Genomic DNA, 27,945 nt, shown 5'->3' with positions numbered 1-27,945 from the left:
CAACCCATTACATGTAAATAGAAGGGGGTGTACATAGGCTTTGGATAATTAACTTTTGGAAGAAAATAAGTTAAATGAATCGTAAGTTTAGTGAGTACTTTATCAATATAACGTTCTATTAATGTTAATTATTGAGGATTGATGAAAGGTTACTTACATTTTTTCTTTCTTAATGTTCTAAATATTTTGGGGCACGGGCCCTTAGAATCGTCCTAACTTTTCACCCCCTTACGGCGCCCCTGCCTACCCCTCACACCAGATACTGCCTGGTTTTCGGACCCCCCCAATAAAGCAAAACTGCACGTTTCAGAGTGGCCTTTTATTGTGGCCAGCCTAAGGCACACCTGTGCAATAATCATGCTGTCTGATCAGCATCTTGATATGCCACACCTGTGAGGTGGGATGGATTATTTCGGCAAAGGAGAAGTGCTCACTATCACACATTTTTTCAGATTTGTGAACAATATTTGAGAGAAATGGTTATTTTGTGTTTATAGAAAATGTTTTAGATCTTTGAGTTCATCTCATGAAAAATGGGAGCAAAAACAAAAGTGTTGCGTTTATATTTTTGTTCAGTGTCGATCCACGTCAGAAAGAAATAAACTCATTAATTCAGGGAAAGTTATAAGTAACCATGCAGGAGTCTATATACATGTAATTAGAATAAGGTGTAAAGAAGTATTAAGATAAATAAATAGTAAGATGCAAGCAGATGAATGCTCTGGGTTACAGGCACGAAACAGAGCTGTGCGTGCTCGTACCAAGTCTCTGACCTGATGGCCGGCACCCCCTCTCATCTCATCGAGTGTCCATTAGATCGTGTTATTATCTAATGATCCCCTTGGCTGCTGATCAATAGTGTTGCTTACTAAACAAAATGACACGCAACACATAGTGAATATAACAGTTTTATAGTACAATCATTGTCAACTTTATTTACATAAATATCTTGTTAGCGTTAAATAAAATCAACCAAACTGTTTAAAATCAAATCAAATGCATTGAAAAATGGAAAACGAAACATTTGACATTGATTGGCAGTTCGCTGAGCATCTCTAACACTTGAGGAAGTCACTTAAAACATCCGTCAGTGTGTCGCAGGAAGCTGTCTCACAGCTACTGATGTTGAGCCTCCTTTTTATAACATTAACACGATGTACTGTAACATTGAGTGGATCCATCTGCAGTGCTCCATTCCCACCTGAATGCCTCGCGACCCTCTGTTACTTCAGCTGGTGCTGGGGGTTCTCAGCAGGACCCAAACTCTTCGATCCATTTCTCGTACTTCTCCAGGTCGACTGCAGACACAGATTTGGACACTTTTTTCAGAGCAGACTCAAAGTCCTCCATAGTGGTGGGCATGTGCATTTCATCCCGTGAAATGTTCCGGATCTCCTCCGGTGTGAGGCCCTCTATTCTTCGCCTCATGGCCATGAGAGAGGCGTCCCTGCAACACAACACAGCCTAAGGTTCATTCAAAACTTTATTTCTTTATTACCTAACCAAACTTATTACAATAATCCTTCCAGCCCTGGCTTTTATTGTGATCTTCTGCAATCTTAAGTCAATGTAATGTCTGCATGACAACACAAGTTATACTTTTTTATTTTAAATCCACATTTAATTATTTTCCATTAAGTGGTCTCAAAGTGCGCTGAAGACCTTCCTTTTTGATAAAGCTTATAGTTCGGGCTGATTAGATTCAGCCCCTGGTTTAGCTGCTATCGCCTTAGTCTGTCGGGGACACCTACTTCCTCCTTCTGTCGGTCTGTACCCGTGTGCTCTCACGTTCCCAATAACGCAGCTTCCCCACATTTCTTTTTTGTGTCTATATCTACGCCGGGATCCTGAGTCGTGGCTGATCCTGTTGCTGCGGTCCTGCGTCCTGGATCCAGAGTCCTGGGGTCCTTCTCAGGTCGACTATTTTCATGTCCTCGGTCTCACCGGTTGATGTGTCTGCGCCATCTTGAGTAGCGTCCCATGGCGCTTATTTTTGCCGGAGGACCGAGGAGCGATAACGGAGGAGCTATAATCGAGGAACCACCAGACCATCCTCCGATGAAATCCTCAGACACTCTCCCCGCCCCCTTACTGTGTATCGCTCACTGATTGGACGATGCAGTGCACACACTGATCTGATGCTTCTTGACATGAGAGCAGTTTCCCAGCGGAGTGAAGAAAACACATGAACCTCACGGGACTCACTCCTCAGTTTATACCGTGTTTTGTTTCAATTCATGTTTCATTTAGTTACAAATATGTGATACATCTGAACAATAAAGTGGTCAACAATCATTTTATTCATTTTTTGGAAACATTTTCATGATCGCTTTTTTCGTTTTTCATTTATTGTCATTTCCAGTCAGTCATTAAGTGCTATTAAAATGTTAATGTGCTGCATATCCACACAAACAAACAAAGTGTGCAGTCCAATGAATGTTAATCTAACTGGGTTTTGATAGATACTCTTTTTCTTCTCTCAATTATTTTATTTATTTTGTGCACTCTAATCAATATTAATCAAACTATTGTTCGTTTATACATTTTAAGAATGGCGTTTATCTTTTTGAGAATTAGTTCTTATTTTATTTTATGTATTTGGGTCTACAACAGATAATACAAATGTTAGTGTCAGTAAATGTGTACTAACAGAGGCGGGGGTGTTTGTGGAAACAACGGGGACAGAGCTGCTGTCAGACGATCAGCTGTGCAGCGTCATCACAAACGGACGTCGCTTCACGTGACGCTCCGGAGGAAAGGACGTCCCATTGCTCTTAAAACTCATTTCCTGCTTCTCGTGGTTTCCTTGCGTCTCTCCGCTTCCCTGGTGGGAGGGACTAGAGGCAGGGAAACGACGCAAGTGAGGGACGCAAGGAATCCATTTAACCGACCTGAGAAGGGCCCCTGGACCCGGAGTCCTGGATCCTCTATCCTGAGTCCTTGATCTGAGTCCTGGACTTCGAGTCGTGGCTGAACCTGTCTCTGCGGTCCTGCCTGACTCATCATACTACTTCCCTGATGGCTCCCACAGGATTGTTGACATCCTCGTGGATTCATCTTCTTATTCTAGACACATGCATTTCCAAACATCTGGACTACCTATGTTGTAAATGTATTATCTTTTAATTTACACACGGCATCTATTGCACGTCTGTCCGTCCTGGGAGAGGGATCCCTCCTCTGTTGCTCTCCCTGAGGTTTCTCCCATGTTCCCTTTAAACTGGGGGTATTCTCCGGAAGTTTTTCCTTGTTCGATGTGAGGGTCTAAGGACAGAGGGTCTAAGGACAGAGGGCCTGAGGACAGAGGGTCTAAGGACAGAGGGCCTGAGGACAGAGGGTCTAAGGACAGAGGGCCTGAGGACAGGGGGTCTGAGGACAGGGGGTCTGAGGACAGAGGGTGTCGTATTGTCATACTGATATTCTGTACACACTGTGAAGTCCACTGAGACAAATGTAACATTTGTGATATTGGGCTATAAATAAACATTGATGGGTTGAATTATTTAGTGTGTTATGCGTCAATAGGTAATTGTGTTTTATCTATTGGAGCAATGGTCATATTGGGTAGACATATTGTCACCATCTCCATTAGCTAAAGTGAAGTTCCACATTATGGAGGTTACTCCCCATCTCCATTCAAGAGCGTGGTCTTTCAATTTGAGAGCATCATTTGTTGATGTCACGTTCAGATGATGGTTCCTTTCCCTCGCGCTCCGTAGTGCTGCTCGGGTTAGATCTGCTGCTTCTGCTCAAACCGTAGCTCGCACTCAGATATATCGCTGCTTCATTTCCTGTTTAAAACCTTCTCCTCGCACTCCGGCTGCTTCTGGGCTATTTGAGTGCGAGGAGAAGGTTTGAGGAAAATCAATCCGTCATCTGAACGTGGAATCAACAACGTATGCTCTCATATTGAAAGCCCACGCTCTTGAATAAAGACAGGAGTAACCTCCATACCGCATTGTTGAGAGGATGGCTGACCTGCACACGTTGGTGATGTCGGCTCCAGAGTAACCCTCCAGCTGCTCTGCGATCTTCTGCAGGTCCACGTCCTCGGACACCTCTAGCTCCTTCAGGTTGATCTTGAGCAGCTCCACCCGCCCTGCGTCTGCAGACAGAGACGCAGCAGCATGTATAGCTTTCAGGTCTGCAGCACAACCTCTGTGTGTGTGTGTGTGTGTGTGTGTGTGTGTGTGTGTGTGTGTGTGTGTGTGTGTGTGTGTGTGTGTGTGTGTGTGTGTGTGTGTGTGTGTGTGTGATGTACTCCCAGGGGACAGGATACAGAATGCAAAGAATCTGGGCTCAGCTCTGCCCCAGCGTATTATCCCTGAAAGAGTCAGCGGAGAGTGTGCACGTGAAGCAGAGGAGAGTGTGCACGTGAGAGTGTGCACGTGAGAGTGTGTACGTAGGAGAGTGTGCACGTGAAGCAGAAGAGAGTGTGCACGTGAGACTGTGTACGTAGGAGAGTGTGCACGTGAAGCAGAAGAGAGTGTGCACGTGAGAGTGTGTATGTGAGAGAGTGTGTACGTGAAGCAGAGGAGTGTGCACGTGAGAGAGTGTGCACGTGAGAGAGTGTGTACGTGAAGCAGAGTGTGTACATGAAGCAGAGTGTGCACGTGAAGCAGAGAGTGTGCACGTGAAGCAGAGGAGAGTGTGCACGTGAGAGAGTGTGTACGTGAAGCAGAGAGTGTGCATGTGAAGCAGAGGACAGTGTGCACGTGAGAGAGTGTGTACGTGAAGGAGAGGAGAGTGTGTAGGTGAAGCAGAGGAGAGTGTGCACGTGAGAGTGTGCACGTGAGAGAGTGTGTACGTGAAGCAGAGGAGAGTGTGCACGTGAGAGAGTGTGTACGTGAAGCAGAGGAGTGTGCACGTGAGAGAGTGTGCACGTGAAGCAGAGGAGTGTGTACGTGAAGCAGAGGACAGTGTGCACGTGAGAGAGTGTGTACGTGAAGCAGAGGAGTGTGCACGTGAGAGTGTGTAGGTGAAGCAGAGGAGTGTGCACGTGAGAGAGTGTGTACGTGAAGCAGAGGAGAGTGTGCACGTGAGAGAGTGTGTACGTGAAGGCAGCGGGATGTAGATCCTCTTCTCCAGCCGCCGCCTCAGAGCCTCGTCGATGTCCCAGGGGAAGTTGGTGGCAGCCAGCACCATCACCATCTTTGATGGGTCATCGTTTTCTGAGGCTCCACCAACACCTAGACAGCAGTCCCAATAATGACAAAATGGATGCTGCAGAAAACCAACGCTAGCTTGTTTCGAGCATTTTACAAAGAACAATAATCATTTCTAAAAGTGAATATAAGATAACTAATCTGTACCTTCCAATCAAAAGTTTTTTTTAAATCACATTTATTTTAGTTTTTTGCTAAACTAAATTGTCATATTAACATATCCGTTTAGGGGAGGGGGGCTACTTATTTAAAGATGCCCCCCAGACAGGACCCTTCATTCCTGCTGCTGTCGGACTGCTCCTAGAGCAGGGGTGTCAAACTCAAGGCCCGGGGGACAAATCCGGCCTGCGACTTCATTTTATGTGGCCCCGCAAGAGTTTGCAAAGAATATAATACATGCCACTTTACAAGAAACAGGTTGCCCATAAACTACATGTCCCACAATGCATCTCGTTTTGTGACATGCACACTGAAGAGACTTGCAATTATTTGCCCTGGACTTCTGCTTTCAGACATAGTCTTCATCATGAGCCTGAGTCTTCATCATGAGCCTCAGTCTTCATCATGAGCCTGAGTCTTCATCATGAGCCTGAGTCTTCATCATGAGCCTCAGTCTTCATCATGAGCCTGAGTCTTCATCATGAGCCTGAGTCTTCATCATGTCTTCATCATGAGCCTGAGTCTTCACCATGACCCTGAGTCTTCATCATGAGCCTGAGTCTTCATCATGAGCCTCAGTCTTCATCATGAGCCTGAGTCTTCATCATGAGCCTGAGTCTTCATCATGAGCCTGAGTCTTCATCATGAGCCTGAGTCTTCATCATGAGCCTGAGTCTTCATCATGAGCCTGAGTCTTCACCATGAGCCTGAGTCTTCATCATGTCTTCACCATGAGCCTGAGTCTTCATCATGTCTTCACCATGAGCCTGAGTCTTCATCATGTCTTCACCATGAGCCTGAGTCTTCATCATGTCTTCACCATGAGCCTGAGTCTTCATCATGAGCCTGAGTCTTCATCATGTCTTCACCATGAGCCTGAGTCTTCATCATGAGCCTGAGTCTTCATCATGTCTTCACCATGAGCCTGAGTCTTCATCATGAGCCTGAGTCTTCATCATGTCTTCATCATGAGCCTGAGTCTTCATCATGTCTTCATCATGAGCCTGAGTCTTCATCATGTCTTCATCATGAGCCTGAGTCTTCATCATGAGTCTTCAGAGGGTCTCTGTGCTGTGGAGGACGTCCTGCCTCTTCCTGTCTGGTTGAAAGACTGCCCCTGCATTTCCTGCCTTTTCATATCAAAGACTTTCCTGCAGCATCAATACAGATCAATTGTTTCTTAACCAAACCAAAACAACTTGGCAGTGTTGTCTGTGTACTGGTTCTAGAATGATCTGTAGCTATCCGATCAGTAGCAAAGCTGTCATGGTTGTGTTGTGGTTACCGTCCATCTGCACCAGCAGCTCCGCCTTCACTCTGCGGCTGGCCTCGTGTTCCTCTGAGGTTCCTCTGCGGCTGCACATGGAGTCAATCTCATCGATGAAGATCGTAGTGGGAGCGTAGAAACGTGCCTGACCAACAACACGTGATCAGTCAAGAACATATTCAAAGTATCACAGCTAGTTACAATAACTGCAGAGAACAGATCCCTGCCAGGTCTGCACACATCGTCTCAAACCCATCCCTCTTCAGTATATTGCATGTTGGGTAACCAAGTGTTCTTCATTTATACCGCTTGTTTTCTTGTTTGTGCCTTTAAGGCCAACCTATTTTAACTGTGATCATCACTATGGATGACCCTGCCAACACTCACACCTTCAAAGAATGGGCACACTGCCTGTGAAGGGTGACAATCAAAGGGATGCTCTAGAGAAACATGACTTGGTGTACAACATCATATGTGAAGTCTTACCATTTCAAAGAGAAGGCGAACCAGCTTCTCAGACTCCCCTCTGTACTTGGAGGTGAGAGTGGATGAGGAGACGTTGAAAAATGTGGTTCTGCACTCGGTAGCAACAGCTTTTGCCAAAAGCGTTTTCCCCGTGCCAGGCGGTCCCACCATAAGCACTCCCTTTGGTCAGATATAAAAAGGTTCTGTGCATGATACTGATAATAGATTACAGAAAAAACACAACTGGAATGTCTTTAAATCTGCACCTTCCAGGGTCTTCGTATGCCTTTGAAGAAAGCTGGCATCCACATCGGCAACACGACCGCTTCTTTCAAAAGTTTCTTTGCATCTTCTAAGTCTGCAATGTTGTCCCTAAGAAAGAGATGAGACCGTTTAAAGTGGGGGGGAACTCAGTGATATGGAATCTTTAGTTTTGGATCTGGTCATGTTAGCTGTAGGCTCTCCTCCCCTGTCTCCTGCAGGCAAACTGCTTGGGAGCTTTAGCATTCTCTCCCCACAGCTGTGTCTTGCTATGGCTAATAGTGGATTCGGCTTGCCCAAAACAATCTCTTCTTTAGATGATAACAGGACCAAGCTGACGCACAGTGTCTGAGAGCAGTATGGACATCCGGATTCCATCTGATCAGGGGGATAGCTCCCTGCCAGCTGCTAGGAGCCGAACCCATCAATGTTTATTTATAGCCCAATATCACAAATGTTACATTTGTCTCAGTGGTCTTCACAGTGTGTACAGAATATCAGTATGACAATACGACACCCTCTGTCCTTAGACCCTCTGTCCTCAGGCCCTCTGTCCTCAGGCCCTCTGTCCTCAGGCCCTCTGTCCTCAGGCCCTCTGTCCTCAGGCCCTCTGTCCTCAGGCCCTCTGTCCTCAGGCCCTCTGTCCTCAGGCCCTCTGTCCTTAGACCCTCACATCGTACAAGGAAACACTTCCAGAGAAAACCCACAGTTTAAAGGGAACATGGGAGAAACCTCAGGGAGAGCAGCAGAGGAGGGATCCCTCTCCCAGGACGGACAGACGTGCAACAGATGCCGTGTGTAAATTGTAAACACTACCTGCTTAAGAGTCTGCTCCTTGAAATATGTGTTTCACATATGGTATGTTTCTCTTATGGACGCACACAAACAATACAGTGAAATACAAACAGCAGTGCTGAACAGTGTGAGGCTAAAAGTGTCAAAGTGTGATCTGTAAGGCAGTAATGACCAGCTGCTCTAGCTAGCAGTGTGACAGAGTGAAGAAGGAGCGGCCAGGCCCCATTGCTCTAGCTATCAGCGTGACAGGGTGAAGAGCGAGAGACCAGGCCCCATTGCTCTAGCAGCGTGACAGAGTGAAGAAGGAGCGGCCAGGCCCCATTGCTCTAGCTAGCAGCGTGACAGGGTGAAGAGGGAGCGGCCAGGCCCCATTGCTCTAGCTAGCAGCGTGACAGAGTGAAGAAGGAGCGACTAGGCCCCATTGCTCTAGCTAGCAGCGTGACAGAGTGAAGAAGGAGCGGCCAGGTCCCATTGCTCTAGCAGCGTGACAGAGTGAAGAAGGAGCGGCCAGGTCCCATTGCTCTAGCAGCGTGACAGAGTGAAGAGGGAGCGGCCAGGCCCCATTGCTCTAGCTAGCAGCGTGATAGGGTGAAGAGGGAGCGGCCAGGCCCCATTGCTCTAGCAGCGTGACAGAGTGAAGAAGGAGCGACCAGGCCCCATTGCTCTAGCTAGCAGCGTGACAGAGTGAAGAAGGAGCGGCCAGGCCCCATTGCTCTAGCAGCGTGACAGAGTGAAGAGGGAGCGGCCAGGCCCCATTGCTCTAGCTAGCAGCGTGACAGAGTGAAGAGGGAGCGGCCAGGCCCCATTGATCTAGCTAGCAGCGTGACAGGGTGAAGAAGGAGGGGCCAGGCCCCATTGCTCTAGCTAGCAGCGTGACAGAGTGAAGAAGGAGCGGCCAGGCCCCATTGCTCTAGCTAGCAGTGTGACAGAGTGAAGAGGGAGCGGCCAGGCCCCATTGCTCTAGCTAGCAGCGTGACAGAGTGAAGAGGGAGCGGCCAGGCCCCATTGCTCTAGCTAGCAGTGTGACAGAGTGAAGAGGGAGCGGCCAGGCCCCATTGCTCTAGCTAGCAGCGTGACAGAGTGAAGAGGGAGCGGCCAGGCCCCATTGCTCTAGCTAGCAGCGTGACAGAGTGAAGAAGGAGCGGCCAGGCCCCATTGCTCTAGCAGCGTGACAGAGTGAAGAAGGAGCGGCCAGGCCCCATTGCTCTAGCTAGCAGCGTGACAGGGTGAAGAGGGAGGGGCCAGGCCCCATTGCTCTAGCTAGCAGCGTGACAGAGTGAAGAGGGAGGGGCCAGGCCCCATTGCTCTAGCTAGCAGCGTGACAGGGTGAAGAGGGAGGGGCCAGGCCCCATTGCTCTAGCTAGCAGCGTGACAGAGTGAAGAAGGAGCGGCCAGGCCCCATTGCTCTAGCTAGCAGCGTGACAGGGTGAAGAGGGAGGGGCCAGGCCCCATTGCTCTAGCTAGCAGCGTGACAGAGTGAAGAGGGAGCGGCCAGGCCACATTGCTCTAGCTAGCAGCGTGACAGGGTGAAGAAGGAGGGGCCAGGCCCCATTGCTCTAGCTAGCAGCGTGACAGGGTGAAGAAGGAGGGGCCAGGCCCCATTGCTCTAGCTAGCAGCGTGACAGAGTGAAGAGGGAGCGGCCAGGCCCCATTGCTCTAGCAGCGTGACAGAGTGAAGAAGGAGCGGCCAGGCCCCATTGCTCTAGCAGCGTGACAGAGTGAAGAGGGAGCGGCCAGGCCCCATTGCTCTAGCTAGCAGCGTGACAGAGTGAAGAAGGAGCGGCCAGGCCCCATTGCTCTAGCAGCGTGACAGAGTGAAGAAGGAGCGGCCAGGCCCCATTGCTCTAGCAGCGTGACAGAGTGAAGAAGGAGCGGCCAGGCCCCATTGCTCTAGCTAGCAGCGTGACAGGGTGAAGAGGGAGAGACCAGGCCCCATTGCTCTAGCTAGCAGCGTGACAGGGTGAAGAGGGAGAGACCAGGCCCCATTGCTCTAGCTAGCAGCGTGACAGAGTGAAGAAGGAGCGGCCAGGCCCCATTGCTCTGGCAGCGTGACAGAGTGAAGAAGGAGCGACCAGGCCCCATTGCTCTAGCTAGCAGCGTGACAGAGTGAAGAAGGGGCGGCCAGGCCCCATTGCTCTAGCTAGCAGCGTGACAGGGTGAAGAAGGAGCGGCCAGGCCCCATTGCTCTGGCAGCGTGACAGAGTGAAGAAGGAGCGACCAGGCCCCATTGCTCTAGCTAGCAGCGTGACAGAGTGAAGAAGGGGCGGCCAGGCCCCATTGCTCTAGCTAGCAGCGTGACAGGGTGACGAGGGAGCGGCCAGGCCCCATTGCTCTAGCAGCGTGACAGGGTGAAGAAGGAGCGGCCAGGCCCCATTGCTCTAGCTAGCAGCGTGACAGAGTGAAGAGGGAGAGACCAGGCCCCATTGCTCTAGCTAGCAGCGTGACAGGGTGAAGAGGGAGCGGCCAGGCCCCATTGCTCTAGCAGCGTGACAGAGTGAAGAGGGAGCGGCCAGGCCCCATTGCTCTAGCTAGCAGCGTGACAGAGTGAAGAGGGAGCGGCCAGGTCCCATTGCTCTAGCAGCGTGACAGAGTGAAGAGGGAGCGGCCAGGCCCCATTGCTCTAGCTAGCAGCGTGACAGAGTGAAGAGGGAGCGGCCAGGTCCCATTGCTCTAGCAGCGTGACAGAGTGAAGAAGGAGCGGCCAGGCCCCATTGCTCTAGCTAGCAGCGTGACAGAGTGAAGAGGGAGCGACTAGGCCCCATTGCTCTAGCTAGCAGCGTGACAGGGTGAAGAGGGAGCGGCCAGGCCCCATTGCTCTAGCAGCGTGACAGAGTGAAGAGGGAGCGGCCAGGCCCCATTGCTCTAGCTAGCAGCGTGACAGAGTGAAGAGGGAGCGGCCAGGCCCCATTGCTCTAGCTAGCAGCGTGACAGAGTGAAGAGGGAGCGGCCAGGCCCCATTGCTCTAGCTAGCAGCGTGACAGGGTGAAGAAGGGGCGACCAGGTCCCATTGCTCTAGCTAGCAGGGTGACAGAGTGAAGAAGGAGCGGCCAGGCCCCATTGCTCTAGCTAGCAGCGTGACAGGGTGAAGAAGGGGCGACCAGGCCCCATTGCTCTAGCTAGCAGCGTGACAGGGTGAAGAGGGAGCGGCCAGGCCCCATTGCTCTAGCTAGCAGCGTGACAGAGTGAAGAAGGAGGGGCCAGGCCCCATTGCTCTAGCAGCGTGACAGGGTGAAGAAGGAGGGGCCAGGCCCCATTGCTCTAGCTAGCAGCGTGACAGGGTGAAGAGGGAGCGGCCAGGCCCATTCAGATTCCAATGATGATATAATGATCTTAAAAGTTTGAACTATAATCTTTTTGACAATTGTTCAATCTTCCAGCTGTCATGAATTTCCCAACTGCAGTGCATGTTATGTGAACCAGCTACATGTGACCTGCTTAATACAAATGGATCATCTTTTAGCTTAAGATATCATTAATAACTTGAGTAAGTTCTAATCAAATGTTAATTGTGTTTAGCGTTGCATTGCGTGGTCAGTGTGTTGCAGATGGGCAGGCAGTTCTTTTGTCCTGTAGCTCCATAATTAGAAATAAAAATAACCCTTTAAGTTCTGAATGAGATCTCAAATCACACAAGTATATACCTACAAGCCGCACTCATGATGAACACGTACCACTTCACATTGGGATTCTGAGATATAATATCTCTATCCAGAGCTTCCACCAGGTCTTTGTCGTACCCTGTCCCGTCAAACCTCTTCACTTCTTTCTCCTGGACATCAGCTTTGTTCTGGGAGGCACACAAAACTATTTTACTCTTTCTGACTCTGGAGCCTGAATGTTAGCCATTGGGTCTGCTTTCTTCCAGACAACAAACTAGAATTTCTACCTGGAAATAGGCAAACACGCAGAATGTGGATACTGTGCGATCCACAATGCAAATATTGAGAACAAGTTGAGCAGTGTAATAAAGAAGAAGGTGCTGTGTGCACCTTATCATCCTTTGCTCTGCCCTCTTTCACCTCCTTCCTTTCTTTGCCCTTGGAAGGTTTGCTTTTGTCCCCGTTGGCCCCGCGGGGGAAGTGCCTCTGCTGGGCCCTCACTGCCACACTCAGCCTGTTGTTGGGGGCTTTACTTTCTTTATTTGCATTACCTGGCCGCTTCACAGGACATGGAGAATGTCTGTGGACAGAGAAGAAGAGGTAGCTATAAACAAAAACACTAGCCTTAACGTCCCGAGGCTCAGCAGGAGGACTCATGAAGCCTTTAAAGCAGGGGTGGGGAACCTCAGGCCCCCGGGCCGTATACGGCCCGCGAGACCATTTGGTTTGGCCCTCGAGGTAATTTATAAACACACGCAAAAAAGAAAAAAATTAAAGAAATCTAGACCGCAAAATAATTAAACGAGCGAGTGCCTGTTTTTCCTGGCAACGGTCATGGTCCTTGAACACAACACGAGCCTAACGTGTCATCACGTGGTATATGTCTCGTCTGACAGGGGTGCAGTGCTGACGGAGAGCACCAGAACGCCACTCCGGGACTTCAAAAAAATTGCAGTACACATAAGTCCGTAGGCTACATATGCTGCAGTTTTTGCGTGGCTGTGTCTTCAGTAGAAAGCCCAGTGGCGATCTGTTCATCTGTCATTCTGATCATACAGTCAATAACGTTGTTGTTATTAGCATCTGGTTAGCTAGCTATGCTAACGAATATAAAAAGCCTTTTCTCCAACCAGTGAGGTAAAGGCCCATCTTTATATGATCATTATAGTTATCAAAAAACAAGAGAATAAAGTAAACAGGTATAAAATACTATATGACAGTAAAAAAAAGTTGTTATTAATAAACAAGAATACAGTTTGAAAGGAGAGTGATTTGTAAAATATCCATAAACAAAAAGTAAATCTGCTTACAGTTCTGTTTCATATGGGTGTTGAGAGATGTTTCCATAGATCTCTTCATTTTGCTCTCAAAGTGCACCAGATTGATGCTTTCAACTTCAATATTTAAAAAAAAATCAAATCTTCCCGGGGGAACATGCCCCCGGACCCCCCTAGAGGAGGTTAGGTCCCTCCCACTTAAATCATGTCCATGGATAGGAAACTAAATACATTTGCACACATCTTGTGTCCATATCTTTCTGTTTGGTGGTCATGCCACATCCGTGCACGTGCATGCATGCGCGAGTCATGGCAAGATATCTGGATTAAGAGGTTGCTTTTTCTTTGCACAGCATGAAAGAAAGGCCAAATGAATGTGCTGTGATTTTTAAGCAGAGGTCAATAATTTGTACGGCCCTCAGAGGATGTTGAAAAAATTGAAATGGCCCTTGAGAGGAAAAAGGTTCCCCACCCCTGCTTTCAAGTGACGGAAAACAGAGATTTACAGGACACCTCTGGGGTAGACCAGGAACAAATCCAGGTCACAACAGAGACTCAAAGGGACAAATCTCAACCACATGACTGCATCAGGAACTAGCTTTCACATTCCCGACCACAAACCTGCACACTGCAAACAGGAAATAGATCTACAGTACCCACAGCGCTATCACTGGCAACAAAGAAAGAATGTACTGAAGCAAGGAATAAGAAGGCTGGAAGGTGAGAGCTGGATGTGAATAACGAAGTGCCATACCGCTGTTCCACATGCACAGGCCTCATTCCACTGTCTTCCTGGCTGCTGGGTTTAGCAGGTGTTGTGTCCAGCTGGAAGTTCTCCAGAGTGGACATGATGTCCTGAACTTGTCCGTTCTCCTCACTGATTTCTTGCCATAGCTGAGATGAAAACACCAATACAAGTCAGTAAACAGAAGAGGCAGGACTCATTTCTGAACATGTATGTCAAGTTTTTTATTTAATTGTTTACCTGCTGCCATCTCTGCTGATAACTGCTGTCCCGCATGGTGTACACATACTTGTTGATCTGTTCTAGCAATCCATGATAGAGAACACTGGCCGAGCTGTAGTTTCCCAGCAGGGCGTACTCGCGGGCCAGCTTCACGTTCTCATTGATCTCTCGCAGACTCATGGTGCTGCAGGGACACAGACAGAGCTCATCACGCTTCCCTCCCACAACCTCAGCCTGATATTAAACCTGGGTTTGGTCAAACATCTGGCCATAGAATAAGTGTTATGATATGAAATGGTGTAATGCAAGCATATACTTATATTAGATTTAAAAGAGTGGGGTCTAGCCACAGTCCCTGGCACGTCCAGCACCAGAGCACTACTGAGTGTGCAGCACCAGAGCACTACTGAGTGTCCAGTCCACTGACTGAATGTCCATGTTTGGGCAACATCAGGAAGTAGAGGATGCTTAATACAGAAAGCTCTAATAAAGAAAACAGACTGAAGCAGGATCAAACCAAGTAGAGCTGATGTGACCAGGACCACATCTGGATATCACTCAACTGAGATTAAGAACATGCAGTCTTCTAATTATCTATCAGGCAGAAATGCTATTCTGAACAGCTGATGAGCCTGCATAGATAGAGAGATAGAGAGAGAGAGAGATAGATAGATAGAGAGAGAGAGAGAGAGATAGATAGAGAGAGATAGAAAGAGAGAGAAAGAGAGATAGAGAGAGAGAGATAGTTAGAGAGAGAGAGAGAGAGATAGATAGAGAGCGAGATAGATAGATAGAGAGAGAGAGAGCGAGATAGATAGATAGATAGAGAGAGATAGAGAGAGAGAGAGCGAGATAGATAGATAGAGAGAGATAGAGCGAGATAGATAGATAGAGAGAGATAGATAGAGAGATAGCGAGAGAGTGCGAGAGATAGATAGATTTGAGAGAGAATTGTTTTGTTTTGAGTAGCTGCATCAGAAATGTCGAAATTGGACCTAAAAAGTGAGACATTTTATAGGAAAATCTGAAATTATTCTTCAGAATTAACTCCAAAGAAGAGTTAACGACATTGATCGACAGAAAACAGAGGAAGAAACGCAATTTTTGGATGTATTTTTGAGTTGAAACTACAAACTAGCTTTCAACTACCAACTGACAACTGTCAACCGTCTAGCTGTGGGCTGCTAGCTGTTACCGTCTAGCTGTGAGCTGCCAGCTGTTACCTGCCACTGTTGGAAGGAGCTGCACCAAAGAAGCTAGCGAAACATTATAAACTGTGAATTATTTCATGAAGATAAGAAGAAAGGAAAAGAAAAGTATTTGTAAGCTAGAAAAAGCTAATTAATTAGCCTAGCATCTCTTTGGAACAAAACAAGTGGTCGCCATGGAAACTGTCCAGCAGGCAAAAAATAACTTCTCAGCTCTCAGAGCAGAGGGAAGAGAGATTGTATATCCTGCTAAATGCAAGAGTGTAAATGCAAAGGACAAACACAAGGAGAAGACACTGTGTGGAAACCCAGAGGTCCTCTTCACTGACTATGCCCAACAAAGAGAAGGAAGGAAGAAGAACAACCTCATATTCTTCACTGACTCCATCTACATCTGGAAAGATACTCTGTGCAGCAAGTATGCACACGTCTCCAGAGAGGGCATCGGCTCAGGAGGCAGATTAAAAATCTGTAAAGATGAACACCTTGACAAAGATGACCCTCTGCTCACCATCACATACTACACCAAAGGAAAGGTCATGGTCCAAGGGAATGAAGCCAACCTGGAGTCATTCCAAGAGGCATTCCCCCTGTTGAAAGCTGAGGTGGACACAAAGAGGATCAATGTCCCCTCTGGTGTCCCCTCTGGTGTCCCCTCTGGTGTCCCCTCTGACAGCGAAGGTGATGAGAGCCCAATAGAGAATCCCAACACCTTGTCCATCTCTGCCCCTCCCACACCGGCCAGCTCCAACAATCGGCTGAAGGAGAGTGTGGCCCTGCTGGAGCTGGACTTTGCAGAATTCAAAGAGCGGACCCAGGCCAGGCAGTCTGGTCCCCCAGACAACACTCTGCAGCAGCTTAAAGAGGACAAGAGCGACAACGAGGCCTTGGCATCTGACCTCAGAGGAAGTGTAGAGGCACTCAAACAGGAGAACAGTGTGCTCCGTGTTCAGTTAGCCAAGGTGAGGGAGGATGCTGAGTGTAGAGAGAAGAGCTTCACCAGGCAGGTCCAGCACCTGAGGGAGGATGCTGAGTGTAGAGAGAAGAGCTTCACCAGGCAGGTCCAGCACCTGAGGGAGGATGCTGAGTGTAGAGAGAAGAGCTTCACCAGGCAGGTCCAGCACCTGAGGGAGGATGCTGAGTGTAGAGAGAAGAGCTTCACCAGGCAGGTCCAGCACCTGACAGAGAAACTCTCATCAGTCCTCACAATGACGAGCAGAGAGACACAGACTCTCCCTGCCAGTGTCCTTGGCCCACCCTCTCTGCTCAGCACCCAGCCCAACAACACCCTGGCCCCTCCTGATACACCCACACAGCCAGCTGCCCACAGCCAGCTCTGCCCACCCCAGCCTCCCTCTACTCAGCCTGAAGAACAAGACCCACAAGTGGTCCTGCTGACTGACTCAAACGGGAAGTTCCTGGACCCAAGAAAGCTTTTTCCTGATAAAAAGGTGCTGTCTAAACACTGCAGCACCACAGGCCAGGCCATGAAGCTGTTGAAGAAGGAGACCCTCAGGAGCCCTCAGTACCTGGTGATCCACACGGGAACAAATTACCTGCACACCCTCCGTAGGGACACTGCTGAGGCAGTGAGGAAAATGGCGGAGCAGGCCAGTAAGGAATTCCCCGACACCCGCATTGTGGTCTCCACCCTGCTGCCTAGGACAGACACCCCTCCTCATGTCATCCATGACATTAATATGGAGATCAGAAAAGGATGTGCCACCTTACCAAATGTCCACCTGGCCCTCCACTCAACCATTGGCCCCTGGGACCTCTATGATGGACTCCACCTACACAGAGAGAGGGTGGGGATATTTGCAAAGACCCTCAAAGATGCAGCCCTGGGACGCACCCCTCCCACCCCCTCCTCTAGAGGCCCAATAGACCCTCCCAGACCGCTTCCTCCCCATCACCACCCCAGGATCACCACCCCTGCTGTGAGGAGACACAACAGCTCAGCCTGGACCTCCCACTCCCCACGCCCCCAACACACCCAGAGGAGGCTACTTTCACCCAGCTCAACACCTGCACAACATCAGCAGCAGAGATATGCAGCAACAGCTGCTCCTCGTCTCCCTCCCCGCCTACAGCAGCGGAGCTATGCTGCAGCTCTAGCCCAGCCTGCTGCCACCCTCCCTCCCCCTGCTACCTCTGAACTGGGAGACATCAGGATAATGCTGCACACCCTGTGCACCCGACTTCTGTCCAGCTAAGACATTACATATATATGTTATCGTAGTAATCAGTAGTAATAGTAATATTAGTGAAAATAGTTTTTTCTTTTTTTTTATATATATTTGTCTCACTATACAGGTTCATTTTGATTGTTTGTTTTTGAAAAAAAAAGATGCGTTCTTTTCATATAAGCTGTTGGAATATTCAGGGACTCCACTCCTCAACCTTTGAGGTCAAGAGTGAGAATCCAGAGTTCTTAGAATCTATCAAAGATGTTGATCTAATTATATTAACAGAAACATGGTGTAAAAATGATCTGCTCACTCACTGTCCTCCAGGTTATAATGAAGTCATGGTGCCCTCTATAAAATCAAAAAACATACGCAAGGGCAGAACATCGGGGGGATCTTGGTGTGGTATAAAGGAGATCTTTGCCGTCAGATCTCAGTAGTAAAACAAGGTCAATCCCACATGTGGCTAAGGTTAGATCAAACCCTGGGCATAACTGACAGGAATCTATACGTGTGTGCTATTTATATTCCCCCAGTAGATTCTCCTTATTTTGAAGAAGACATTTTTGAAACTCTCCATTCAGAAATCGCCTATTTTCAGGCCCAGGGAAATGTGCTTCTAACTGGAGATCTGAACGGACGAACAGGAATTGAACCTGATGTCATAGACCCACAGGGCAGCCACCATGTATTTGGTGAACCCCCCCTGTTTACCACACCAACAGTCAGCCATCGGAACAGCCTTGACTCTGAAATCAATCAGAATGGCAAAGAGATAGTGCATCTCTGTCGGGCCTTAGGCCTGTACATAGTGAACGGGAGGTTCAGAGGGGACTCTTTAGGGAGATTCACATACTCCTCAGCTCTAGGGTCTAGTGTAGTAGACTATGCAATCACTGACATGGACCCCTCCACTATCAGTGCATTCACTGTCAGACAGCAATCCCCCTTTTCAGACCACAACCAAATCAATGTGTTCTTTAAACTCTCAGGTCCAATGAGTGACACAGCAAGGGAACCCAGTCAGCTGTACACATGACATCCTACTTACAGGTGGGCCCAGTCAGCTGTACACATGACATCCTGCTTACAGGTGGGCCCAGTCACCTGTACACATGACATCCTACTTACAGGTGGGCCCAGTCAGCTGTACACATGACATCCTGCTTACAGGTGGGCCCAGTCACCTGTACACATGACATCCTGCTTACAGGTGGGCCCAGTCACCTGTACACATGACATCCTGCTTACAGGTGGGCCCAGTCACCTGTACACATGACATCCTGCTCACAGGTGGGCCCAGACAGCTGTACACATGACATCCTGCTCACAGGTGGGCCCAGTCACCTGTACACATGACATCCTGCTCACAGGTGGGCCCAGACAGCTGTACACATGACATCCTGCTCACAGGTGGGCCCAGTCACCTGTACACATGACATCCTACTTACAGGTGGGCCCAGTCACCTGTACACATGACATCCTGCTCACAGGTGGGCCCAGTCACCTGTACACATGACATCCTGCTCACAGGTGGGCCCAGACAGCTGTACACATGACATCCTGCTCACAGGTGGGCCCAGTCACCTGTACACATGACATCCTGCTTACAGGTGGGCCCAGACAGCGGAGACACATGACATCCTGCTTACAGGTGGGCCCAGACAGCGGAGACACATTCACCATGGCCTTGAACTCACCTGATCTGATAAATGACATGTCACTATTTGACCAAAATCAATATGGTCCTACCAAAGATGGTGTAAACATGGCCATTGATTATATCAATATGATATTTCACAAGGCAGCTATTAAAGCTGACCTTATCAAACAAAAGCAGAAGCCTGTTAAAAGGCAAAACGCTGACAAATGGTTTGACCAGGAATGCAAGACCATCAGAAAAGACCTGAGAAAAATAGCAAATGAAAAACATCGGCAACCAAACAACCCAGCCTTACGCATTAGATACAATGACGTCTTAAACAAATATAAATGTACAATAAGGAACAAAAAACAAAATGATACCCACATGAAACTTGAGGATATTGAGAAAGCCATTGATCAAAATCAATTCTGGGATCTGTGGAACAACTTCAACACAAAACAACCACAAGCATTACCATCCACACGGTGACATCTGGAGAGAACATTTTGAAAGTTTGTACAAAGACGTACCAATAAATCTAATAAATTCAAATCAGTGTATTACAAAAGAGAAACTCCAAACATTAGAAGAAACTATTAAAGACAACCAAAACCCTCTTGATTTCCCAATGACTTGGGAAGAGTTGACCACACAGACACAATCTCTCCGGCCAAGGAAAGCTTGTGGCCCAGACAACATTAAAAACGAAATGCTCCGATGCAGCACCCCAGAGATGCAGGGTACAGTGTTAAAGCTGTTCAGCATCGTATTGCAGTCAGGATGTTTTCATCTGGTGCAAAGGGCTCATTTCCCCCATTCATAAGAGTGGAGACAAATCAGACCCTAAGAACTACCGTGGCATCTGTGTCAGCAGCTGTCTGGGGAAATTATTCTGTAGCATTCTAAATAAAAGAATACAAGATTTCCTTAACCAACAATCCATCTTGAGTAAAAATCAAATTGGCTTCCTTCCAAAACACTGCACCACCGACCATGTGTACACCCTTCACACTTTAGTTAACAAACATGTACACCAAACACAACATGGTAAAATATTCACTTGTTTCATTGATTTCAAAAAAGCTTTCGACTCTATTTGGCACGAAGGGCTCTATGATAGACTTCTACATTGTGGTATAGGGGGCAAAATGTACGATCTGGTTAAATCAATGTATTTAGAGAATAAATGTGCTGTTAAAATTGGAGACAAACAAACTGAATTCTTCACCCAGAGAAGAGGCGTTCGTCAGGGTTGCAATTTAAGTCCCACTTTATTTAATATATATATATAAATGAACTTGCTGTTCAGTTGGATCACTGTGCTGCTCCTGGCCTCTCCCTCCGAGAGAGAGAGAGAGAGAGAGAGAGAGATATGCTGCTCCTGGCCTCTCCCTCCTAGATAGAGAGGTGAAGTGACCTTGTTCTGCTGTCTCCTACTGAACAAGGACTCCAGCAGCAGCTGGACATAGTAGACCAGTACTGTAAGGACTGGGCCCTGGCAGTCAATATGAAGAAAACTAATGTCATGGTTTTCCAAAACGCCCCAGATGTCAGGAGAACAAATACCAGTTTACCATAAACAATCATATCATCGAACATAGTATGAGTTACACCTACCTCGGTTTAACCATAACAGCATCGGGAAGTTTCAACATGGCAGTGAATGCACTCAAAGAAAAAGCCAGAAGAGCTCTAAATGCAATTAAGAGAACATTTTATAATGTCCAAATTCCAGTTAAAATCTGGCTCAAAATCTTTGATAGTGTGATCCAGCCCATTGCGCTGTACGGTAGTGAAGTGTGGGGTCCACTCAGTCACCAGAGCTATGCCCGCTGGGACAAACATCCAGCAGAGTCTTTACATGCAGAGTTCTGCAGATACATTTTACGTGTTCAGAGAAAAACACCAACAAATGCATGTAGAGCAGAATTAGGCAGATACCCCCTGATCATCACCACTCAGGAGAGAGCACTAACATTCTTTAACCACCTTAGATCCAGCCCCCGAGACCCCCTCCACTCCAAAGCCCTCCAAGAGCTGACCCAGAGAAGAGTCCCCTATGGCAGCTGGCTCTGAGGCTAGCTGCCCCCTCTCAGAGCCAAGAGCTGACCCAGAGAAGAGTCCCCTATGGCAGCTGGTGCTGAGGCTAGCTGCCCCCTCTCAGAGCCAAGAGCTGACCCAGAGAAGAGTCCCCTATGGCAGCTGGCTCTGAGGCTAGCTGCCCCCTCTCAGAGCCAAGAGCTGACCCAGAGAAGAGTCCCCTATGGCAGCTGGCTCTGAGGCTAGCTGCCCCCTCTCAGAGCCAAGAGCTGACCCAGAGAAGAGTCCCCTATGGCAGCTGGTGCTGAGGCTAGCTGCCCCCTCTCAGAGCCAAGAGCTGACCCAGAGAAGAGTCCCCTATGGCAGCTGGCTCTGAGGCTAGCTGCCCCCTCTCAGAGCCAAGAGCTGACCCAGAGAAGAGTCCCCTATGGCAGCTGGTGCTGAGGCTAGCTGCCCCCTCTCAGAGCCAAGAGCTGACCCAGAGAAGAGTCCCCTATGGCAGCTGGTGCTGAGGCTAGCTGCCCCCTCTCAGAGCCAAGAGCTGACCCAGAGAAGAGTCCCCTATGGCAGCTGGCTCTGAGGCTAGCTGCCCCCTCTCAGAGCCAAGAGCTGACCCAGAGAAGAGCCCCCTATGGCAGCTGGCTCTGAGGCTAGCTGCCCCCTCTCAGAGCCAAGAGCTGACCCAGAGAAGAGTCCCCTATGGCAGCTGGTGCTGAGGCTAGCTGCCCCCTCTCAGAGCCAAGAGCTGACCCAGAGAAGAGTCCCCTATGGCAGCTGGCTCTGAGGCTAGCTGCCCCCTCTCAGAGCCAAGAGCTGACCCAGAGAAGAGTCCCCTATGGCAGCTGGTGCTGAGGCTAGCTGCCCCCTCTCAGAGCCAAGAGCTGACCCAGAGAAGAGTCCCCTATGGCAGCTGGCTCTGAGGCTAGCTGCCCCCTCTCAAAGCCAAGAGCTGACCCAGAGAAGAGTCCCCTATGGCAGCTGGTGCTGAGGCTAGCTGCCCCCTCTCAGAGCCAAGAGCTGACCCAGAGAAGAGTCCCCTATGGCAGCTGGCGCTGAGGCTAGCTGCCCCCTCTCAGAGCCAAGAGCTGACCCAGAGAAGAGTCCCCTATGGCAGCTGGTGCTGAGGCTAGCTGCCCCCTCTCAGAGCCAAGAGCTGACCCAGAGAAGAGTCCCCTATGGCAGCTGGTGCTGAGGCTAGCTGCCCCCTCTCAGAGCCAAGAGCTGACCCAGAGAAGAGTCCCCTATGGCAGCTGGCTCTGAGGCTAGCTGCCCCCTCTCAGAGCCAAGAGCTGACCCAGAGAAGAGTCCCCTATGGCAGCTGGCTCTGAGGCTAGCTGCCCCCTCTCAGAGCCAAGAGCTGACCCAGAGAAGAGTCCCCTATGGCAGCTGGTGCTGAGGCTAGCTGCCCCCTCTCAGAGCCAAGAGCTGACCCAGAGAAGAGTCCCCTATGGCAGCTGGCTCTGAGGCTAGCTGCCCCCTCTCAGAGCCAAGAGCTGACCCAGAGAAGAGTCCCCTATGGCAGCTGGTGCTGAGGCTAGCTGCCCCCTCTCAGAGCCAAGAGCTGACCCAGAGAGGAGTCCCCTATGGCAGCTGGTGCTGAGGCTAGCTGCCCCCTCTCAGAGCCACTCTGACCAGTCTCTCAGCAGCACTACTCTCCAAACACCAATCGCAGTCAAACGCATTATAGCACAATGTAAAGACAACTATTTACAACATTGGGAAGACGAGACGAGAAGCCAAAGCAGATTAGAATGTTACCTGGCTCTGAACAGAGAGTACGAGCTGGCAGAATATCTCTCTGCTGTCAGAGATAGAAAGCAGAGACAGATCCTAACCAAGCACAGGCTCAGTGACCACAGACTGGCAATCGAAACAGGAAGACTCAAAAGATCCTGGCGACCAGAAGAGAACAGAACGTGTGGTCACTGTACGACAGGTGAGACCGAGACAGAGATGCACTTCCTCCTGAAGTGCCAAACATTCAACGAAGTAAGGAGCGTTTACTGGAACAAGTTGAACTCTGTAATCCCAGGTTTCAAGGAGGTTGATGACCTCTCAAGACTGAGAGTACTCCTAGGAGAAGGAGACAAGGCACACCTTGCTGCCCAATATGTATACACATGCCACAACCTGAGGGACAGTGAATATGACACACACACACACACACACACACACACACACACACACACACACACACACACACACACACACACACACACACACACACACACACACACACACACACACACACACACACACACACACACACACACACACACACACACACACCACACACACACACACACACACACACACACACACACACACACACACACACACACACACACACACACACACACACACACACACACACACACACACACACACACACACACACACGTGTTGAAATGTAATTATATCACTGTATATATATCATCAATAATATGTAAACATTTGAAATGTATGTTAATGTTGTTAATTATTTTGTATTGTGATGCTTTGGCAACATTGTTTAATTTAACTTTCATGCCAATAAAGCCCCTTTGAATTGAATTGAATTGATAGATAGAGAGAGATAGATAGAGAGAGATAGAGAGAGAGCGAGATAGATAGATAGAGAGATAGATAGAGAGATAGCGAGAGTGCGAGAGATAGATAGATAGAGAGAGATAGATAGATAGAGAGAGATAGAGAGAGAGCGAGATAGATAGATAGAGAGAGAGATAGATAGAGAGATAGCGAGAGTGCGAGAGATAGATAGATAGAGAGAGATAGATAGAGAGATAGAAAGAGAGATAGATAGAGAGATAGCGAGAGAGTGCGAGAGATAGATAGATAGAGATAGAGAGAGATAGAAAGCGATAGATAGAGAGATAGAAAGAGAGAGAGATAGATAGAGAGATAGAAAGAGAGATAGAGAGAGATAGAAAGAGAGAGAAAGAGAGATAGAGTGAGAGATAGAGAGAGAGAGATAGTTAGAGAGAGAGAGAGAGAGAGATAGATAGAGAGCGAGATAGATAGATAGAGAGAGATAGATAGAGAGATAGCGAGAGAGTGCGAGAGACAGATAGATAGAGAGAGATAGATAGAGAGAGAGAGAGAGAGAGAGAGAGAGTGACAGAGAGAGAGAGAGAGAGAGATAATAAATGGATGTTTTCAAAGTAAATGGATAATCGTTTTTAATAATGGTGATATCAATTATTGACCCAAATAATCGAGATTATGATTTTTGCCATAATCGAGCAGCCATAGTTTCTAGCAAAGAATTGTTATTTGGTCTTAAATTGTAGTTCAACATTTATTTCCTGTTACTTCTGGACCATGACGGCGGCCAGCCTTTAATGTTTAACTGAGTGGAATGTGTTGAATATGTTTTACCAACATGTTGGCTATATGTTAAGGAGTTGTCAGGTTGTGACAGTGCAATGCAACATGTGTATTGGTATTTATTTAAATGTACAATTTATTTTATTTTGTATTGGTTTTTCAGTTGATTACCCTGAACGTATAATTCAACAGTTAAAATGTTCAAATTATTATTTGTATTTGTTTTAAAGTACAATAAATGGATGTTTTCAAAGTCAATGAATAATCACATTTAAGGTAATTTAAGGTAAGTTTGAGAAACCGGCTCGAGACACACTTTTTGTTATATTCCATGGAATGCTCTTAACATCCCGATAGCAATGAATATCTGAAGTGCTTTGACAAAAAATCCATTAAAAAATGTCATCTGTAGAAGCCGTGATACTGTAAAAAGTACAACCAATCCGTTTAGCCGTCCCGGATGGCCTACCTGCCTGTCAGCCTTCCATCGGGCACAAACTTCTCTCGTGCGCTCATTGGTCATGTGCGCGTGCGTGTGTGTTGGAGGAGGGGCTATATAAGGAAGTGGCAGATTTTCTCCGGCTGTGTATTTTCAAATTCTAGCGATCTCGAGCCGGTTTCTTATTACCTACCCCACCTTTAATAATCGCAATTACAATTATTGACCCAAATAATCGAGATTATGATTGTTGCCATAATCGAGCAGCTAGTAGATAGATACTTTATTGATTCCAATTTGGGAAATTATTTCATTACAGAAGCAGCAGTATGTTCAGATCTTAAAATACGAATACTTACAAATTGGAATAGAGAATTAACAATTACAAATTAATAATTAAAAATATTATATCAAATATAGACAATATTTTTTTTTTTTTTAAATGTTGCAGGGAAAGACTAAACTTAGAAGAGTAATATTTGTTTTTTTATTACATGTCAACATACTGAACCCAACATAAGAAATATAAGAAAATAATAAAACGTTACATTGAAGACTTTGACCCAAATGTGATGGTGGATAGTATATCCCTACCTTCATCTTCACAGTTAAAGAAATCAATATTGTTTTCAAATACTTGTGTATCATAATGTCTTGCAGGACATTAATTGATGTAAATAAATCAACATAAACTCTTTCTTAAAATATATTTATATTAGGATCACAAACTATGAGAGAATTTGGCAAAAGAAAGGTTATTTTTCAGGATCTATGATTATGTAAAAGTGTATTTTGATGAAGAAAAATATGTGATGACCAAATGAAAGGCCTCATTCCGTTTTACAAAGCTATGAGTGCAAATGTAGGTCATGTTTCTACATCCAGGGACAAATAAACTAACAGCGTGGCTCCATGTATTAGCCGGAGGCCAGTGGTGTAAAGTAACAAAGTACATTTACTCAAGTCCAATACTAAAGTACAATTTTGAGATACTTGTACTTTACTTAAGTATTATTTTAAGCTTTGATAACACTTTAATGATCAATCATTATAAAACATATCATAGCCTAGGGCCTATATATTATTCTGAAATGGACCAATCTGCACAATGACTACTTTTTGGTACTTTAAGTATTTTGATGCTAGTACTTTTCTACTTTTACTTGAGTAACTTTTTGAATGCAGGACTTATACTTGTAACAGAGTATTCCTACAAACAATCTTTTGCTGAAGTATAAAATCGAAGTACTTCCGCCACCTCTGCCTGTGACAGATACACCGACAGGGTGGCTCCATGTATTAGCCAGAGCCCCGCCCAACTGTTGGCGACACAAAGTGAAACGCTGCTGTCCGTCACAGGATTAATGAGCATGCCGTTGCTCACACCAGACCGTAAATACAAATTATGTTATACTCAACTTTTCAGAAGAACGGGTGTGCGGCTGGCAGGCTGCGGCTGCTGTGAAGGCTGTGACCAGTTCCGCTGCTCACGAGCTCCTTAAAGAGACAGGCCGCCGAGGCACGAGCCCGCCCAACGACCCACACCGGGTTGTAGTTCACAGTCAATGGTTGTAGTTCTCTTTACACATCGTTCTGACAACACACTTCCCCCAACCAGGGGTGGAGAATTTAAGAGCTCATTTTTGGGTTGCGGTCGGATAATCCAAAAATCAGCTCCTAACGTCTATCCCTATCATCTATTCTTTGACCTCTGAGTGAAACGTCACAGGGTTAAGGGATAGTGGATAGGAGAATTCAAAAGGACTTAGGAGAAGAGACTGTGGTACTTTAGAGAATCCGACTGCACTTTCACTATCAGCGTGTTTATGATGCGCCAGCGGACGTCATGAATGTGCGTTTGCTGCTATGGGGAAACTATGGAAACCACAGTTTTCTATACAGCGGACTACAACATGGATGTATAATAAGAACGAGGGACTACTGTAAACTCATCTAGAGACTCTGCACCGTGCTCTGATGCTGCTGCTTTGCTTTATGAACGTGGACAACAGAGAAACATATTCTTCAGGACCAAAGTTGGAATTGAAATAAAAAAGGAAAGTGAAACTTATGCTCGTCACCCTCTCCCTCCGGTCCACATTAATACAATTTATCCCAATATGATTATGACAGGTTTGCCAACACTCACGCATCTGGCGTGTGACACACGCTTTCACTCTCAATCTCACGCTCTCACGCAGCCCAAACTATTCTCACGCCAAAAACAAGAATACCGAAGACTAGAAACGGTTTTGAAAACTGTTGTCACGTAGTGATCGTCTTCTCAATAGAGCATCTTTGATAATGTCTTCTGGCCAATCAGAATCAAGATGGTGATTCTGAACGGCGTGGTGTTGTTGCAGGAAGTCCCGACGGAGAATACTTTTGCTGTAGTACATCTCTACATATACATCGATACAACATTATGAAATAAGACCCCACGGTTTAATGATTGATGTGTGGGCTGTCTTTCATGTTGACACACAGAACAATGGGGGCTATCCACCCTTATCCACAATGTAAAGTAATTCACACAGCCTCTTCCCTCTTCTCTCTGTGAGGAGCAGCAGGTTCAGCTTTCAGAACAAAGTAACAGAAAACTAAAATGGCATTCATTTTTTTAAATATGTCGTGGAGTAATAGATGTATTTATTTTTCTTCTCAAGAGAGGACCAGAATGTGTATTTTATGTTAGTATTTCAATAAATCTCCTGGAGGAGAATCTCCCCAGACCCCCCTGCAGGAGTTGGGTTTTCAGCATGTCAACTCCTTCACCTGTGGGGAAATTGCAGGATTGGCTCCAGGTCGCCCTTTTTATTTACTACAAGACAAATGTGCCTTTTTGTTTCATACAGTTCCATTTGGATTGAGACAGGGAAATAATCTAAACCTCACGCGTGGCGTTTCACTGTCAAGGGGGCGATATAGCGTGTATGTAATTACATTGCAAATACTGACTTGAGCCCCACCACTGTATGGGTTAGCCCTACCGTAGATTACCCAACAAAAATACTCCGGAGCCGATAAGTCAATGAATTGCTTATCGCGACAGGCACACAATAAAACAGTGAAAACAAACATGTATTTGACTTTCATTAGTGAATGAAACTTTGTGCCCTTTATAGTCTGTGTCCAATATTGT

The 27,945-nt window shown here is 47.3% G+C and overlaps 1 protein-coding gene across 7 annotated transcripts; it reads right to left on the bottom strand.

Moving 5' to 3' along the window:
* Positions 1-895: 895 nt before the first annotated feature.
* On the bottom strand, positions 896-26,622 carry katna1 (katanin p60 (ATPase containing) subunit A 1). 7 transcript variants are annotated; one of them, XM_034075559.2, is made up of 11 exons: positions 26,223-26,607; positions 13,974-14,139; positions 13,743-13,882; positions 12,102-12,291; positions 11,754-11,899; positions 7,323-7,428; positions 7,078-7,236; positions 6,610-6,736; positions 5,055-5,189; positions 3,979-4,105; positions 896-1,447 (listed from the first exon to the last, which is right to left on the bottom strand). In XM_034075559.2, exons 2-11 carry the CDS (start codon positions 14,133-14,135, stop codon positions 1,249-1,251), a joined length of 1,491 nt encoding a protein of 496 aa, XP_033931450.1. In that variant the 5' UTR covers positions 14,136-14,139; positions 26,223-26,607; the 3' UTR covers positions 896-1,248. The 7 variants fall into 7 exon arrangements, with proteins under 7 accessions (XP_033931450.1, XP_033931451.1, XP_033931449.1 ...); XM_034075560.2 differs by having other exon boundaries at positions 11,784-11,899; positions 26,223-26,605; XM_034075558.2 differs by lacking the exon at positions 896-1,447 and having other exon boundaries at positions 4,014-5,189; positions 12,132-12,291; positions 26,223-26,622.
* Positions 26,623-27,945: the final 1,323 nt, after the last annotated feature.

This window comes from Pseudochaenichthys georgianus, chromosome 24 (genome assembly GCF_902827115.2).
Source record: "Pseudochaenichthys georgianus chromosome 24, fPseGeo1.2, whole genome shotgun sequence".
Lineage (NCBI taxonomy): Eukaryota > Metazoa > Chordata > Actinopteri > Perciformes > Channichthyidae > Pseudochaenichthys > Pseudochaenichthys georgianus.
The sequence above is the reverse complement of the archived record's forward strand: the minus strand, read 5'-3'. Positions and strand labels throughout refer to the sequence as shown.